Source organism: Mytilus californianus, unplaced genomic scaffold (assembly GCF_021869535.1).
Source record: "Mytilus californianus isolate M0D057914Y unplaced genomic scaffold, xbMytCali1.0.p SCAF_1, whole genome shotgun sequence".
Classification (NCBI taxonomy): domain Eukaryota; kingdom Metazoa; phylum Mollusca; class Bivalvia; order Mytilida; family Mytilidae; genus Mytilus; species Mytilus californianus.
Genome location: NW_026262581.1, coordinates 31,699,334 through 31,718,072, shown reverse-complemented (window position 1 = coordinate 31,718,072; position 18,739 = coordinate 31,699,334). Strand labels below are relative to the sequence as shown.

Sequence of the window (18,739 nt, the reverse complement as noted above, 5' to 3'; positions counted from 1 at the left end):
CATTTATAAACTATTTAGACATGTAAAATTTTCAAAATAAGACACTGAATAGCGGTTTTTTATGATAAATATTCGAAAAAATGTTTCTGTGAATAGTGAAAAGAGCTGATAAATATATATATTGAAAATTACGTTTAAAAGAAGTTTAGCAACAAAAGTTTATCCCTGGTTTTTGCTGCCATCTGTAAAATAATTGCATCCTGGATAAATTTAATTGCATGTTATAGTTATATTCAAACAAAGGATAATCAAATAATGGCAACAGTAGTATATCGCTGTTCGATAGTCATAAATCAACCGGTTCCAGATGTTACTTGAGTTTTCATTTATTTTTAATGGTAAAAATTTATTTAAAATCTGTAAACTTTGTCAGAAATAAATCCAGCATTATTATGATTATCTCTTATATTGGACAATAGCCTCAATATTCATTTATTTTTGTATTAACGTAGCATTGACAAATCATGACTTAGGAATAGTGATTTGTCTGTGTGTAATTGGAAACTGATTTTATTATGTTTAGGAATAATAATATTTATCATATTTTCTAGTCTAATCTACCAGATGACGAAAAGTCGAATAGACAACTTGACTTTGGGAACATCTTTTTGAATAGATTATTTCATACGAAGGTATGATAGTGTCCATTACTTGAGTTTTATCATTATAAAGAAAGCATACATATTGGAATCATTATCAGTCGACTGCATTGAAACGTAAAGTATTATCTAAATGAAACGCATGAACTTGTTCTGTACAGAAATGTCTAAATATAACATAAGTGGTATATAGTTAGTTTCTGTTTGATGTAAGGTCTTCTGAAACGTAACGGTATACTAATAAAAATTAGTAAGTCGAAAAAAGACAGACAACACCATGGCGAAATCAAAAGATAGATGTTTCTTTTCTTCCTCTCACACTAAATTTCTGAATTTCGTTACATGAAATTGTATAGCAAATGTTCATCAAAGAGATATAGTTTTCTGTAGTAGGATTAGTTATATAAACTCACATATTTTTACTAACACTTAACCAAGAAATACAGGAAGGCTCAAGCAAAAACAACACAAACCCATTTAAACAATGCTAACCATGGTTAGATAGCTGCCTTCTACGCAGCAACCTCTAACAAGAGAATGAGGATATGAAATGCAGTTCTTGAAAATCGTGCTAGCTGAATTTAAAACATGATTTTTTTTCAATAGACAAATTTCAATCTTCTCTTGTGTAGTATCGATCTTATCTTAACCTCTCTGTCAATTTCTAAATGTTATTCAAGATATGAATCAGCAGGCGACATTTCTAAACTGAAATTGCAATGTTAATATTACCTTCACAAATCGTATTTTGTTCGATTAACTTCTTAAAATTTTCAAACAAGAACTTTTATATGATATCGATATAAGAAGATGTGGTATGAGTGCCAATGAGACAACTCTCCATCCATGTCACAATTAGTAAAAGAAAACCATTATAGGTCAAAGTACGGCCTTCAACACGGAGCATTGGCTCACACCGAGTACGGTAATAGTGCATATACGAAAGAATCTTTATACTATAAAGGATATTAGTACATTAAAAAAAACTAAGGGTGTGGTAATTTTAAGGATTTGAATTATTTATAAATTTTCAATTTGTCATTCGGGGGGGGGGGGGGTACGGGGGCGCTAACTTTTATTGTATGCAATTTTACATTAATTAAGGGTGTGCATATTACCGGGATATTAATTTTCATTACATTTTCTACTAATGGTAGGAAATTTAACTTGTTAACCATTTTCAGAGTGGGTATTAAATATGTCCTTTACTATTCCCCAAAATGAACGCTTGTGGTACTTTATGAATACTTGCAGCGGCAACCGTCTTATTTGTCTAGTTTTAACCTATTGTCGTCTGATTGAAGGTTTTTTAATTATTTTATAAATACAATAAACACCATGTTCAACAACTATACCGACATCATAATCAAACTGTGTGCCGGTACCAAGTTAGGCTATCCGGGGCATGGCGTGTTCAGAACAGTCGGTTGTTGGTAGTCTGTTATACTGTCTAACTTGTTTGTAATTTATTTTATTCGTTTTATGCACTTGTTCTTCAAGAACAAACAATATCTGGACACTCTTTGCTGTTTGTAGTGATTACTTATAACTGAATTGTCAATTAATGTTTTAAGAACAAATGAGTACATTGAATCAAATATATATGCATATCTATCTCCAGTTGCTCCTAGCAGACTACATTGATTCGACTTTTGAGGAAATAGTAGATCCGCAAACACTATCGATTCCAATTCGTTACTTCCTCTGCATGTTGGATAAATTTGGAGATGACTTTAACATTGATCCAGAAGTACTGCAATCATGGAAAAATGAGTTGTAAGTGTTCAAGATATTTGCAGAATTTTTTTTAACTACGTTTCTACATACTAAGGTTGAATAATCAGGGTAAAAAAATTGTTCATGCATCTATTTATAAAAATCTATCATTTCTCATTAGTTGTTTACTATATTGTTTTATATAATCATTACACTGGTGTCGTCTCATTTGGCACGTTTGGAATCTTTATACAAAATTAATCTTTCAATCCTATAGCGTTATTGGTTTTGTAACCATTCATGATTAATTTTTCTTCTATATTTTAGTTATGCTACACGAATTTGGGCTCCATTGATTGGTAAACCAGACATACTGTTTGACGTTAATGTGCCTGGTCATGTCGGGCCATGTTTGGACATTCTGAGACAAGTCTTTGTAGAATGCTTCACACAGACAGCCCACAAAGTAAACAAGGTCAGATTTCAAGTATATATTATTTTATTTCAGTGTATGTGTTTTTGTATTTCAGTGGTCAAAAGTATGTTGTTTGACTACAATTGGTACAATCTGAAAGCAGTGACTTTTTTTTAATTCCTCATATTTAAAAACTGCAATAATAGCATTATCGGTACCAATTTTTCTGAGCCAGATGCGCATTTCGACAATATATATCTTTGATGCTCGATGCCAAAATGTTTGAAAAATCCAATTTATATAAAAAAATGAAGAGCTTTTAAGTCAAAAAAGGACAATGTTTAGTTAAACTCGGGCAAAGCTATATATCACAATGAAATAATTCATATGTTGATTGCTGATGCAAAAAAATACTATCAAATTTTATTTTGCAATTTTATTTGTAAATGGACAGGATTCACCATCACAGAAATTATTGTTCCATAAAGATATTCCAAGATACAGAAAACTCATCGGTCCTTTCTTCAAACGGGTAGAGCCAGTCAATGATCAGGCATTCTGGAGTGAAATAGACGAACTATCAAATGTAATTGTTATTATTTTATCACATTTAAAATTCACTAGATTAAAATTATGAATTTAACCTCTCTGTAAAGGAAAACTTTAAAATATTAAAGCGGCTATAGAGTTTGAATCAATATTACTTTTGCATAAATACTGTTTGGTTCATCAATGATATCGAAGTCTCTGTATTCAAATACTTTCTAAGAGGTTTAATTTTATTGATTTTTATTTTATTTTTATTTTTTGAATGATAGAATTCTTATTGTTTATAAAGAAATAATTTCTACCATCACAAAACACTTTTTGTTTTTGAGTGAAGGAAGAAGTGATAAACGTGAATATGACATCAACACAACAACAGCAACAAAAGCGAAATGAAATCTAGATGTTCACATATAGTACATGGGGCCATACAATATTCTGAGCTCGTGCAGTCTTTAAAATATTTTAATGATTAATGAAGAAACCATGAAAAATCTGCCATTTTTACACAGTTGTATTTTAGAAAATTTTGCATCCGGGCGTGAATACAATGTGTCTGTGTCATGATATCATCACAAATATACGATCAAAACATTACAATAGATTTTAATATTCATTTTAGAAACAGAAAGCAGAACTGAAGTTCAGCAGACAGTTGATTCTTCATCAGATATATAATTCGTTCATTGGAAAGTACAGAAGTGAAGTATGGAAAATTAAACCTATTAGAACTTATCATGTTAAACATAAATCCTGTATTAATGAACGTTTATAAAATAAGACATAGTAAAGCATGCTGTTTTCATGCCTACATCATAGCTGATGTTAAATGCATTATATGGGTTTAGAATTACATGACTTTCTTAGGTCTTATAAAAAAATACTGACATATAGGTGTTACCATCGTTATCGCGGCCATGCCTTATTAGTAGTTGTAACAAAAAAAAATATTCAACGCTGATATCTTAAGTGCGTCCCCTGCAGGCCATTTTTTAAAATTCCTTTCTCCGTCCTCTTGTTTTGGCCAAAATTACCAAAATTCTTTTTTTTTTCGTAAACACACTTAACGACAAAAAAGAACGTATTGATTTGACATGTTAGATAACACGTATTCGTAGTAACCTTCATCGGAGATACTCAAGACCAAATCATTGGAAAGGATAACAAAGCATATTACAAGAAACAATTTCTGCAATTGTTTTCAATACCAGTGGATAGAAATGATAGTATATGTTATGATGTTAGTAAATATCAAAGCATACATATCCTGTTTCAGAACGTTTTGACATTTCCTTTCCGATTTGATGCCTAATTTGTTGTCCAAGGATATAATTGAGTATTTTCGAACACTTCAATTATGTTTTTTGTTTTAGATAATTGAGGATTTTGAGGATATGGAAGAAAGCAAAGACCTCCAATTTGCAAAAAAGGTTGAAGAATTCATAGATTTGATGGAAGAATGTTCAAATAATTCTTAAATGAATATCACAGAAACTGTAAATAAGAGATTTTTCACAACATTCATGTCTCACTTATAATGACATTAAAGATATCTATGAGCGTAAAGGCTTAAAACTTGTCAGCAAATTTAATGAAATCATAATTTTAATGAAGTAAGCGTTCCTGCATTGTTAATTGAATGGCTTTAAGAAATACTTTTTCTCAAATTTAAAGCCTTTTTCTGTAACGAAAAAGGAAAGTATGCTAGATACACTTAGTGGAAATGTGAAGATATGATTGAAGCTTTAAATTTTCTCCTGGACAACATATATGTACGTTTCGGCGATAGAATGTATCGACAGGTAGTAGGTATTCCTATGGACACTAACTGCGCCCCTTTAATAGCAGATTTATTCCTGTATTGCTATGAATCTCAGTTTATGACCAAACTCAGTAAGGACACGTCATTGTTATATTTGGTTGATACATTCAACAATACCTTCCGTCATCTAGATGATATTTTTTCGTTAAATAATCCAGAGTTCTCTAAATATACTACCGAAATTTACCCAATTGAACTTACTTTAACTAAATCTAACATAAACAGCAGTAGTTGTCCTTTTCTGGATTTGGAAATTTCAATCTCTAAAGGAAAACTCAATACGAAAATTTACGACAAAAGAGACGATTTTTCATTCCCTATTGTTAATTTTCTTTTTTTAGACGGCGATGTTCCTTTGGCTCCATCATACGGTGTATATATATCCCAACTCGTTCGTTATGCCCGTGTGTGTAGTGATGTCATAGATTTTAACGAACATAATCAATGCATCACTGGTAAATTATTAAATCAAGGATTTCGTTACTATAAATTACGTAAAACTTTTGCTAAGTTCTTTCATAGATACAAAGATTTGATTAGTAAATTTGGCTGTACTTGTAGAAAACTGATTAAAAACGGTATTTCACATCCTAAATTTTACGGTAATATTGTACTTAAGGCGCGGAAATCACTATGTGATCCGTGTAAACTCATCGAACCTTTAAACAGGCTTATTAGTAAAGGTTATCTTACCAATGTTGTAATTAGATCTTTGAATATAGTTTACATTGGCACCAATATCGATTTTGTCATCAGCAAATTAAAACATAACTAAAGTTGTATTTTTTTTAAAGTGGGATGTATAAAGACACACCCACGTTCGTTTAGATCTATAAAGAGGTTATACTCCTAACTATCCTACTGTCTGTCGATACATTTATTTTTGGCATTGCACTAGTCATGTCTTCTTTGACTGTCCATGACGTTAAAATACTAAATCCCTGGGATGTGTTTTAGTTGATTTTAGTCTCTGATGCATGATTTTTATTATTAATTGTTTTGGCTTTTAACTAGCTGTCAGTAACTGCGAGTACTCTCAAATCGTACTTTCTTGTTTATTTGACCTGTTGATACTAATTGTATTGCTTTTTTGTTATTTAATGTTATTCAGGGTTATATCTGGTCTATATACCAGCTTTTATAAGTGTTTGGTATAACTATAAATTTTCAATTCGTACTATGAACATCAAAATTATTTATTTTGTAATAATATTTCCTTTCTCTATTGGTACTGTACACGTATACCTGACAACAAAATTATTTTCATTTACCTGTGTTTAAAGTTATTGCAAATGGATGGTATTTTTGTTCGAGCATATTGTTTTTCTTTAATTGTTTAACATTTCTTACCGATATAACATGTTACTTTTATTATTCTTCCCTTAGTTTATTTATTTTGTATTCAAAATTATTAATTTTGTAAAAATATTTCCTTTCTCTATTGGTACTGTACAGGTATACCTAACAACAAAATTATTTTCATTTACCTGTGTTTAAAGTTATTGCAAATGGATGGCATTTTTGTTCGAGCATATTGTTTTTCTTTAATTGTTTAACATTTCTTACCGATATAACATGTTACTTTTATTATTCTTCCCTTAGTTTATTTATTTTGTATTCAAAATTATTAATTTTGTAAAAAATATTTCCTTTCTCTATTGGTACTGTACAGGTATACCTAACAACAAAATTATTTTCATTTACCTGTGTTTAAAGTTATTGCAAATGGATGGCATTTTTGTTCGAGCATATTGTTTTTCTTTAATTGTTTAACATTTCTTACCGATATAACATGTTACTTTTATTATTCTTCCCTTAGTTTATTTATTTTGTATTTACATTGTATCATAGGTCAAATTTATTTGTTCAGTGTATGTTCAATGGTGTTAATATGTCCTTTGATTGAGTTAAGCTATTTCAGTTGATATTTTATAGTGTGTATTTCTATGTTGTGATGTTACACTATTGTTTCAGAAAAAGGGTGAAGGTTTGGTACCAATAAAACGTTTAAACCCGCTGCATTTGTTTGCACCTGTCCATAGTCAGGAATCTGATGTTCAGTAGTTTTCGTTTTTTTGATGTGGTTCATAAGTGTTTCTCGTTTCTCGTTTTTTATATTGATAAGACCGTTGGTTTTCCCGTTTGAATGGTTTTACACTAGTAATTTTTGGGGCCCTTTATAGCTTACTGTTCGGTGTGAGCCAAGGCACCGTGTTGAAGACCGTACTGTGACCTATAATGGTTTACTTTTATAAAATTTTTACTTGGATGGAGAGTTGTCTCATTGGCACTCATACCACATCTTCTTATATCTATCTACTAATAAGTATGCATGATTGAAATCGTCTGATGACCGCTTATTGGAGTTGTTGCTCTTTAATGATGATTTTAACTAATTTTTTGCGTCTTTGCCTAATATCCAGAAAAGATTAAAAAGATTGATAGAAACTGAAATAAACTCATCATAGATACCAGGATTAAAATTGTGTACGCAAGACGCGCGTTTGGTCAACAAAAGACTCATCAGTGACGCTCGAATCAACAACAGTGAAAAGGGTCAAATAAAGTAAACTGATCAGCCAGACCAGATCTCCAAATAAGCCTACTGGCCGAAACCATCAGTTCACACCTTATTGGAGTTATTGCTCTTTTATTACAGTATTTACCCATTTTCAGTGTTCTGCCTAATATCTAAATCTTTTATAGATAGATAGTCACTTTATATAACAAAAATGATCAGCAAGACAAGATCTACAAGTAAGTCAACATGGCCTTAATCGTCAGTTGTCTCCTTATCGGAGTTCTTGCTCTTTAATGACGATTTGCACCAATATTTTGCGTGTTTAACTATTATCCTGAAGTCTATAAAAGATAGATAGATACTTTAGATAGCAAAAATGATCAGCAAGACAAGATCTGAAAATGTTGCCGAAATCGTTTTTAGACTCTTTATAGCTGTGATTGACCTTTAATGACAATTTTTTTACCCTTTTTTTGTGATTTGGGGAAAAACTAAAGACGATAGAGAGAAAAAAAAATGATCAGCAAGACAAGATCAACATGAATTATATTCTAGTTCACAATGTTGAAGAGTGTTTATTCTTGAAGATGCCCATCTGGACCTAGGTTAGCGACACAGGGCCTCAAGAACCCCTAATTAAGTAAACCATACGGTAATTGACATGTAAATAATACGTCGAGGTTCATTGCATTAGTCTTATGTAAAAAAAAGAAAACAATTGCATACTATACGTGTTGGAAAAATTAGATTTTTAACCACACATCCGAGTTTGTTTCCGAAAATCTTTGAAAAGGTCGTTTTGTCTTTTTTGCTGACCAGACACAAATTAAAAGTTACACGAGTTCTGGATTTGTAATGAATTATAATATTTTTATATTTTATTTTGGAAAAGAAGGTTAACATGGTTAAACAGTGTAAAGGAAAGGCACAATTTGATTTTTAAGAAGGTATGACTTTAAGGAAGTGCGTGTCAAAAGGACCATTATTTTATATGTGTTAATGCTATTTTAAGTACTTATCTATTGTAATTATGTAAGAGCAAATCTTTTTACTTAAGTTTAATAAATTCTTTCAAACATTTAATTTTTTTATATATTTTATTTAAATCTACAATATAGTATGAACATTTAGAATTTTATTCAACTTTTATATATTAGAACTGGTAAGTGATAAAAGAATCCTTATGCAGTCAGTTTTAATGCGATAATGCCTTTTTTTAAACAAAATACTTCGATTATAATGGCTTTTACTTTTTAGACAAATTATAGATATACCAAGTTATTCATACTATAAAAATCGTTAGATTACTCCTTTTAGAAGTCATTGCGCGCGGTTTGCCTAATATCTTGACAACTATTATAGATGTATGTAGCAGGAAACTGAAAAAAGGAAACATGACCAGTAATACAAGATAATACCAATGACTGAATTTATCCATATGCTCCTTCTTAAATGTATGGCCCTGAAATGACTATTTCAACCCATTTAAGCGTGTTTACCTATAATCTTTAAAACTATAACTGACAATTCTTTTTAATAATTTAGCAGCCTTGTATATTATTTTTTATACTTTTCCAACTTAGTCGGTAAAAATATCTGCAATAGGGAATGTATACATAAAGACAACAACACTTATAAAGCTCATCCGACCGAAGCGCTTTTCTGGATTTACTTTCATCATAAACGCTTAAAGCTGAATACTTGAAAGCCAAAGATGTATAAGAACCGAAACAGTTCAATAGCTTTAAAACCAAAAAGCATAAAACACAAAAGAACGTAAACCATTAGTTGACACTTTAAAGGAGTGATTGTCCTACAATGACAATTTTGACCTACTTTTATTAAGGATACAGCAAAATGTAGTTACGACTTATACCGTAATCTGTTCGTCAATATTGACATTCCCGAATGAAACTTATCACCAAAGTTGTACTTACCATGAGCAACATGATAGGTGCCAGTAGTGGCGCAAAATCTGCTTATCCTTCCGGAGCACCTGATATTCACCACATTTTTGGTAGGGGTTGTGTTGTTCAATTCTTTAGAGTATTTTGTGAACTTGGTTGTGTTTCCGTCGTCTTTTTCATTTTTTTTTTTTGGCCAAGATTTTTCATTTTCTCTTCAACCTGAGACTTTTAAATCGCACCATGGTATCTTCCGTCTCTTTTTAGAAAATGGGTTTGCCTAAAACCTTGAAAACTGTAATAGAAAGACAGAGACTGTTTGTAGCAAAAGTTAACAGAAATATAGTGTCTTCAAAAATGAATGTATGACTAAAGTACCAGCACACTCCTTATTGGAATTATTGGACTCCAATGACGATTTTAATTTGTGTATGGAGTATTAAAATGTATTATGAAAATGAACTGTGAATAGAAAAAAATGTCAGCATTATTAGTATTACAACTAAACGTCTAATGAATGATACTACCAACTGACTTCTTATTGGAGTTATTGTTCTTAAAAGACTATTTTTCAACAATTTTGACTTTTGCTTATTATCTTGGAAAAAAAACCTCACCAAAGATACCAAGCTTATAATTTTGAGCGCCAGCGCGCGTTTAGTGTTAAAAGACTAGTCGTGACGCTTGGATCAAACAAAATAAAAAACACAAAAAGGACGATATTGAAGAGCACTGTGAACCTATCATTCCGAACAATTTTGCCAAATACAGCTATCATGGTAATCTATTCCTTTAAATTACAATAAAAAGACAAAAACTGCTCAATATGAAAATGGTTAGAAATACAGCATATAAAACTGTCATTGTAACTGAAACATGAATTTACTGCCTTTAAAAGATTCATTTTGATAAATTATAGTGTTTGACCTATTATCCTGAAAGCTATATAAGAATAACATGAACTGAATGTTTTGACAATAATAAGTAATAAATGATCACGAAAAGTATTAAAGGATCGCAAACATTTATTGACTCTTTAATGTCCTGGAACGACAATTTTACATATATTTAGTTAGCCGAAAAGATGGTTGAGTAAAGTTTTAGCGTTATGCATTTGAAATGTTGTCTTTTTTTTCTTTTTCTTCCTGTAGGCGAACAAAAAATACGATTTACAAAAAAGATTCAGATTAAATATTTCCCATTTTTATCCTATTGATGTTGAATTGTCCACTTATAATGACAGTTTTGAAATGTAATTCAATTAACCTTTTAATTGATAATTTCCTGGTTATAGTTTTGAACCATACCATTACAATATAAGGTCAGTGTTTATTTACGTGCTTTTTTAATCTAAGTGAAAACATATTGATTCGATTATATGCAAACAGAAAAATACTTCCTATTTAATTATTATTTTTAATGGGATGGTTTAAATAATTCCAGAATAAAAGGTACGCTTTACCACAGTGGAAATTATTTTTGTTTTGTAATGTTGCTGCTATACATTTAGATATAGCTGGAATTTGTATCTTTATATAATATGTAAATATTGCATATTCATATGATTGTTCTCGGCCTGAACATTTATTGAACATTTGTCACTGGACGTTAGGCAACCAACAATCAATCAATTATATTCATATGGTTAATTATATATTTGTTTGTGTTCGAGTTAAAATGAATAGAAAATGATGTTATAGACATATATATATATATAAGTGTTTATATGTACATGCGTTAGTGTCTGCAAGTTTACTGACAACCTTTATGTATATCATGTTTTTACTTTCAAATAATTATCGATATTATTAGTATTATTCATCTTATCTTATCTTGTTTTATTTTGGCTTCATTTCATATAACAAACACAACTTCCTTGTACGTTTCTATCCTACATTTAGTTTAACAATCGAATATTTATAACTTTTTTATTATTGATATTTTATCGCAGAATTAGTCGAATGATGGAAGAAACATCTGGTAATATGTTATCAGTGCTACTTATCCACACAACTGTTGTGTTAACAGTTGCAGCACAGAGTAAGTCATGCAAAATTTGTCAACGTTATATCTTTGATAAACCTTTTTCCACTAAAATCAAAATATTTTACTTTTTTTACTCTGTTCAAGAACTGAATGCTCAAAACAAACTGCGATTGTAGAACTATCTTTCCTTCTTAAATTTAAAATCATGTCTCGATTCTGGCAAGTCGATGTGTTTGTATCCCTTCTTTGTGTTTTTGTCTATCTATAAATTGATATAAGATGTCAGAACTTATGTCGAATTTATTAACCACATTTTAACACAAGGGAATTCTTTTTAATATGTAAAAGTATGCATGTATAATGTAATTTTTCTGCAAATTACAATATGGAATATATTAACAGTCATTTTATGCTTCAACTAGTCAGACAGTGGTGTACTTCTACAACAGTTGCATGTTATATATTCTTTATAGTCTTCTTTGTTTTGACAGAAACAGTCTAAATCTTAATCAATATGCAATTCGTATAAGCCCAATTGTGTCATACTCGTATTGATCATGTTGAAAAATGTATCAAACATATTGGATGAAGGAAGATAATTTACTTGCAAACAATTGCATTTAATTCTTCCAGGAAAAGGGTACTTATTGTAAACATTAATATCGGTCAGGTGTTTGTGATGTAGTTAATTTTATAGATAATAAAATTGCGAATGGAAATGGGGAATGTGTCAAGGAGACAACGACCCGACCATAGAGCAGACAACAGCCGAAGGCCACCAATGGGTCTTCAATGCAGCGAGAAACTCCCGCACCCGGAGGCGTCCTTCAGCTGGCCCCTAAACAAATATGTATACTAGTTCAGTGATAATGGACGTCATACTAAACTCCAAATTATACACAGGAAACTAAAATTAAAAATGATACAAGACTAACAAAGGCCAGAGGCTCCTGACTTGGGACAGGCGCAAAAATGTGGCGGGGTTAAACATGTTTTTTGAGATCTCAACCCTCCCCCTATACCTCTAGCCAATGTAGTAAAAACAAACGCACAACAGTACGCACAGTAAAACTCAGTATAAGAGAAGTCCGATTCCGATGTAAGAATAGGAAACAAAAGAAAATAAACAAAATGACAATAATACATAAATAACAACAGACTACTAGCAGTTACTGACATGCCAGCTCCAGACCTCAATTAAACTGATTGAAAGATTATGTCTTCATCATATGAGTATCAGGCACAATCCCTCCTGTTAGGGGTTTAGTATTATACCGTCATAAAATATATGAGAAGAACATAACCCGTGTCATGCCAACAACTGGTCAAAGAGGTCAAATTTCACCACATTCATGTGAAGGGATACAAAAGACATGACACACTAGAACATATTCTAATTAATAATATAAGACAAAACTCTATGGCAAAATTATTAATGTTGTTAAAGGGCCATAAGCTGTCAAATTCATGTTCACTGATTCGACCCAAATTCTAAATTTTTATTCGTAACATACTTAAACGTAAACTATATCCAAATTACTAAAAGAACACACAAAAACAATTAACAATGCATGGGATCGCTATTATTTATCAGTTTTTCGTACGTATTATAGACCAGACGTCATCTAATTTTTTCCCGAAGACTGCCGACGGTCATATAACCCAGTAAATTTACTAAGTCTGTTTGATTAATGTTATTAAAAAATTATGATTAGGTAAAAAATATTTTAATCATCGTTTATCTTGTATAAGAATGATTTTTGTGGGTCGAATCAGTCAAAGAAATGGTTATTCCTATTGTCCCCCTTTTTTACTTTTCGATATACATGTACTTTCCTTTTTAAATAATGAACATGCTGAATACATGCACAACCCATCTCCTCTAAAGATCAAATTAAAGTTTATATGAATACGGATTCAAATGAGTTGAATTATTGACTTCCAAGTCAATAAGAGACCATTGGTGTATTTTAGCTTATTTTGACGAAATGAAACAAATTGTCTGGTATAATATCGGTATATCATTTCTCAATTCCGCTTTTATAAATGTGTGCGTGTCCTACTCTTACATGTATTAATGGCTTCACTCAAATTTTCATGTTTACAAAACCAACACTTGATAGCTCTGGTTGGCGTACACTAGACATTTGACAAAAAAAATGTGTGAATCCAACAGTTTAGTTTTGGGCAATTGAAAGTTTGTGCTTTATAGTTTGTGATAATCAGGCATACCAAGAGGAACAGTAATAGTCAAAGTGACACTGATTAAAGCCGTAGAAAGAGTTTTGCGCGTTTCAATTGACAAACTGCTTGCTTAAGGATACATAAATTGTTATCTAGAATTTAACTTTTTAATAATTGAGTTAACTATATTTCACCTGACAAGTTTTGATCTCTGTCTAATGCTAAATATTCAAGTTCTTAAGCTGTGATTTAATTATATGATCATTACATTGTATTTGGAAATGTGTTATTTTCTTTTGTTTACGTTGAGAACCCAAAAAATTACATTCTGTTTTCCCAATTGTAAAGATAGCTTACTATCAACAAGCCAGTTGCTTCAAGACTCCTAACTTCCTTAAGTTAATTTCTTTGTCCTTACGAGAAAATATTATAGTGCTGTCGTATGCATAAATCAGGAGTTGTCAGTCGGAATTAGTTCTTATAGACATATTGTTGACGTAATATAGAAATAAATGATTATCTAAGGTACATAACAGGTAATATTAAGAAGTTCAGATTCCGTCCCATTTACATTAACCCGTTGTTTCCGTCCAGTTAGAAAAGACTCAAACCATTTGACATCTTTCACGTGCATAGATTTTGATATTTTAGTATAATAGTTGATGGTCAACTGTGTCAAATGCTTTTTGTAAGTTTATCATTAGCATTTCTGTTAATAAACTGTTTAAAGTTTGTTATTCAATGTGATTGAATAAATAGATAAGACCATTATCAGTTGAATAAGAGCTACGAAAACCAGATTGAAATTGGTACAATAAATTATGATGGATCTGATGTGTCTCCATATGTATTTATATACGGATTTTTCAACAATATAAGAGACAATACATATGATGCTCACTGGTCTATAATTTGCTATTTCTGTTCCACTGCTCTTTTTAAATAAATATTTCAGTCTGGCGAGGTTCTTTCGGTACTATCACATTCGTGATTAATAAATTCACCAGGTAAGATATTTTTTTGCCAGATCGCTTCCTTCGTCTTTTATAAATTTAGCAGAAATGTTATCTGTTTCAGTGTTCTTAAAAGAGTTTAAATTGCAAAGTTCTTGATATATAAATTCTTGGCTGACATATGATAATTCTAATTGGACATTATTGTTAGTAACTTTGCTGTAGGCTCTCTTAATATCTCTCTGAACTTTGTTTCTGATGTTACAAAATTGGGTCTCCTGGTTATTGTGTGGTTTCTATCAGTTGGCAAGAGGTTGTCTCTATTTCTGGTGTTATCTAGAGTATCACATGTCATCCATGGTTCAGATTGATGTTTTACTTTTCTCTCTCTATACGGAGCAATGTCATCAAGGATTGAATGAAAGAGTGACCGAAATTTCTCCCATGCTTCATGTACATTTCTACATAAATACAAAGGTGACCAATCTATGAAATTAAGTTTATCATTAAAAACCTGTTTATTGTTATTATAGTCGACCTTGTTCCGACTATGTTTTGCTTTTCAATCTTTTGTTTTTGTGACTTCCTCGTACATACTGTCATAAAATGGTCATTGATGTCTGTTGAGAAAACTTATGATGGTACTTGATGTTGGTGCTACTCGCGTATACATGTAATCTTAAAACAGCTGCTTTAAGTTAAACTGATTTAGAATATAAGAAGACTTACATATAGTATATGTATTTAAAGCTTATATTGAAATCAACTAGGATAATTTTGTTCACATTAATGTCTTAATTTATTAAATGTTTGTTTAAAAAAAATAAAAAAAGTAATAAACATGTTGTATGCTGTTTATATTTATACGGAATTGCTTCTTGGATGATAGATACTGTACATAATACGTCAGAATTGTAAAGAATATAACTTTATTAAACTAATTTATGTATATGGTCATTGATATAAAAATAAGTAGATGTGGTATGATTACCAATGAGACAAGTATCCACCAAAGTTCAAATAAAGTGGATGAAACCAATGGTAGGCAACCATACGGCCTTCAATAATGAGAAAAAACCCATACCGTATAGTCGGTTATAAAAAGTCATATAAACAATTCAATTGGGAAAACTAACGGCCTAATTTATAACAAAACAATTTACGAAAAACAGACGTGAACCAACGACAATCACTGAACTACCGGTTCTTGACTTGGGACAGGCACATACAGAATGTGGCGGGGTTAAACATGCTTGTGAGCGCTCAACCCTCCCCCTAACCTAGAGCAGTGGTGTTACAGCACAACATAAGAAAATTGAGTCAATATATCTTTAATGATAGCACTGTTATTTTTGAAATGAAAGAGAGAATCATATGGTTTTTAATATTTTTTCATAGTAAACCTTACACCATATGGACATGCTACACAAAGTTCAGTGACACATAAAAGTGGACCACAAAATGCTTTAAAGCCTCCTGTATCAAATGAATGGGGTTTTGACAAATGTACACACACAGTACACGGTCATAAAACAGCTTGGTGGATGTTTGAATTCGATGCTGAAAATACATACATTACAGATATTGAAATATTCTACAGGGAAAAATGTAAGTTAGAAAGTACATAATTACTTGTTCCTTTGTTCTTTTTTAAGGGTTAACCAAATTCATTAAGTCTTTAAGTATTTATGTAAATTAAAGAACAAAACGTGAATTTCTGTATGCAAACCATTAAGGGAAAGAATTCAAAAAACCTACATCATTGTAGGATGTATTTGTTTCTACACGAGGAACGTCAAGGGCAGCAAATGGAAATAGCGATATAATTTTTATAGCGTAAAACGAAGTGGCATGATATGCGGTAAATGGGCATATAAGCTGCTTTCTTTGAGAATCAGTTAGTTATTCGGGGAAGATCTTGTTACTGATTATAACTAGGTTTTGGTATAGATTTATAATTTCTTGTGAACCGTCGAAAATTGATGTCGGCACTGTCTTTGCAAAAATGAAAACAGCACTTTATAAATTGCATGCGTTTAAAGCCTTTTCTATATTTACCATCATCAAGGACCATTGTAAGCCAAATATTTGAAAGCTAAGGATGTATAAGAACCAAAACAGTTGAAGATCTGACTAAAAAGGACTTTAAATAACAGTTAAATCCATCTAAGACCAACTTTGCCTGAGGGATTTGAAAACTTAGTTTCTTTGTTATTTCTAAATTGATAAACGGACAATTTTAGACAAGTTTTTTATTATTCATGTTATTACTGAAGGACTGACTAATGAGTCGATAATACCCTCGGGAACTGATATTCCACCAGTAGCTGTACCGACCAGGTGCTCTTAAAAACGGAAACAAAAGAGAGGCGAAAGATACCGAAGGGACATTCAAACTCATTTGTCGAAAATAAACTGACAACGCCATGGCTCAAAAAGAAGAAGACCAACAGACAAACAACAGTACACAAAATATAGAAAACTAGACTGAGCAACACAAACCCTACAAAAAAACTGGGGGTGATCTCAGGTGCTCCGGAAGAGTAAGCAGATCCTGCTCCACGTGTGGCACTCGCTTTCAAAACTCATGCGTCCGAGCCGCTTTTATTTTAGATTTACACTCATCAGAAACGCTCAAAGTCGATTATTTGAAAGCCAAGGATGTACTAGAACTGAAACAGTTGAAGAGCTATATGACAAAAAAGGATCTAAAAATGATAGCCAAACCCATTTAAGGTCAGCTTTGACTGAGGGAGTTGAAACCTTAGTTTCTTTATAATTTTTAAATTGATAACGGACAATTTTAGAACGGATTGTTATAAATCCTGTCATTACAGATGTACTGACCACTGAGATGAGCATACCATCGGAGACTGATAGTCCATAAACAGCGGTATCGACCACGTTCTGTAAAAAAGGAAAACTACACTTATAAATTTCATGCGTCCAACGCGTATTTCTGGATTTACCATCATCCGGAAAATTCAAAGCTGAATATTTGAAATCCAAGGATGTACTAGATTCGAAACAGTTCAAGAGCAATATGACCAAAAATGACCAAAAAATAATAGCTATATATATAATACTTGTAATAAATGTTTAAAGATTTGGTATATATTCATATCATAAAAAGTTACATGTATAATTTTTTGATTAAGTGGAACGATATTGCAAAAGTTGTGATCTTATGACATAGACGATTGCATGCAATCTAAGTTTATTTTGACTTTCTAATGTTATGGCGGTATTAAATAGATGAACATGTGATACTTTATCATAATGTAAGAAGTCACTGGTCAAGAACGAAATTGATACTTTTTGCGGACGTTGTGGACCCTTCTGAGGGATTAAAAAAATTATTCCCCAGAAGTTTGGCTTGGCCGTCAGTTGTTAAAACATATCTGCATTTCTTCATAATTATACTCTAACCCAATTACCGATACATCTATGTTCTCAAATTTTTCTTCGTAAACAACTTTTTACAAATATGAATTAAAAATTCTACAGACTTTCTCCTAAATTGAACGCATGTCATACAAAAAGTGTAATGCATCCATAGTCCTGGCGTTACGGGACGTTGTTGTGTATATACAACACCCTCATAATAATCAAAGGTTCATCTGTGTCTTGTATATATAACGTTTTTTAATGCTATATGTTTCGAATATGGGCGCATGCAAGAGCATTTGACCACCGTGCCATTTTCAAACACAGGGGAGGTTACGAGTTTATAATATGGCTATGTAATTATCTCAAAATTTTACTAAACAAACAAAACCAGTCATATTGACGTTTTATGTCATTATTTTGCTTATATGTATAACACTCCACATTGCAATGCTCTTTACTAGATTTTGTTGTTTAGGAGAACCTGAGTATCCACAGAGAATCTCCGACCTTTGTCAGTCTATGTCAATTAAGATCGAAATCGAACAAACATCACCATGATCGGGGTTCTAACTTGTTAAATCAGAGTTGATGTAATTCAAGTACAGGTGCTAAGGACTTAATACCAAATAGATAAACCAATCTGAACCAAACAAGTACTTAAATATACCTTTCTTACGAATAGTTCATGACAAAATAGAAATTA

The 18,739-nt window shown here is 31.5% G+C and overlaps 2 protein-coding genes across 2 annotated transcripts in view; both read left to right on the top strand.

Annotated features, from left to right (window-relative positions):
- The first annotated feature begins 232 nt into the window (after nucleotides 1-232).
- On the top strand, nucleotides 233-8,702 carry LOC127718589 (plexin-B-like). The gene is made up of 6 exons (XM_052224659.1): nucleotides 233-632; nucleotides 2,221-2,375; nucleotides 2,643-2,790; nucleotides 3,185-3,316; nucleotides 3,899-3,982; nucleotides 4,650-8,702. Exons 2-6 carry the CDS (start codon nucleotides 2,308-2,310, stop codon nucleotides 4,752-4,754), a joined length of 537 nt encoding a protein of 178 aa, XP_052080619.1. The 5' UTR covers nucleotides 233-632; nucleotides 2,221-2,307; the 3' UTR covers nucleotides 4,755-8,702.
- A 2,182-nt stretch (nucleotides 8,703-10,884) lies between these two features.
- LOC127718572 (plexin-B1-like) overlaps nucleotides 10,885-18,739 on the top strand; it is a 48,752-nt gene continuing 40,897 nt past the window's right edge. The window contains exons 1-3 of the mRNA XM_052224638.1: nucleotides 10,885-10,974; nucleotides 11,475-11,563; nucleotides 16,045-16,254. Coding sequence (XP_052080598.1) covers nucleotides 11,485-11,563; nucleotides 16,045-16,254 — 289 coding nt within the window. The 5' untranslated portion in view covers nucleotides 10,885-10,974; nucleotides 11,475-11,484. The remainder of the gene's footprint in view (nucleotides 10,975-11,474; nucleotides 11,564-16,044; nucleotides 16,255-18,739) is intronic.

Bases quoted from the DNA above. Each gene is read 5' to 3' on its own strand.
- LOC127718589 (XM_052224659.1), top strand. From the start codon at position 2,308: ATGTTGGATAAATTTGGAGATGACTTTAACATTGATCCAGAAGTACTG. The intron at 2,791-3,184 runs GTCAGATTTCAA...GTAAATGGACAG, and splicing joins CAGCCCACAAAGTAAACAAG to GATTCACCATCACAGAAATT. The intron at 3,983-4,649 runs GTATGGAAAATT...TTTTTGTTTTAG, and splicing joins TTGGAAAGTACAGAAGTGAA to ATAATTGAGGATTTTGAGGA.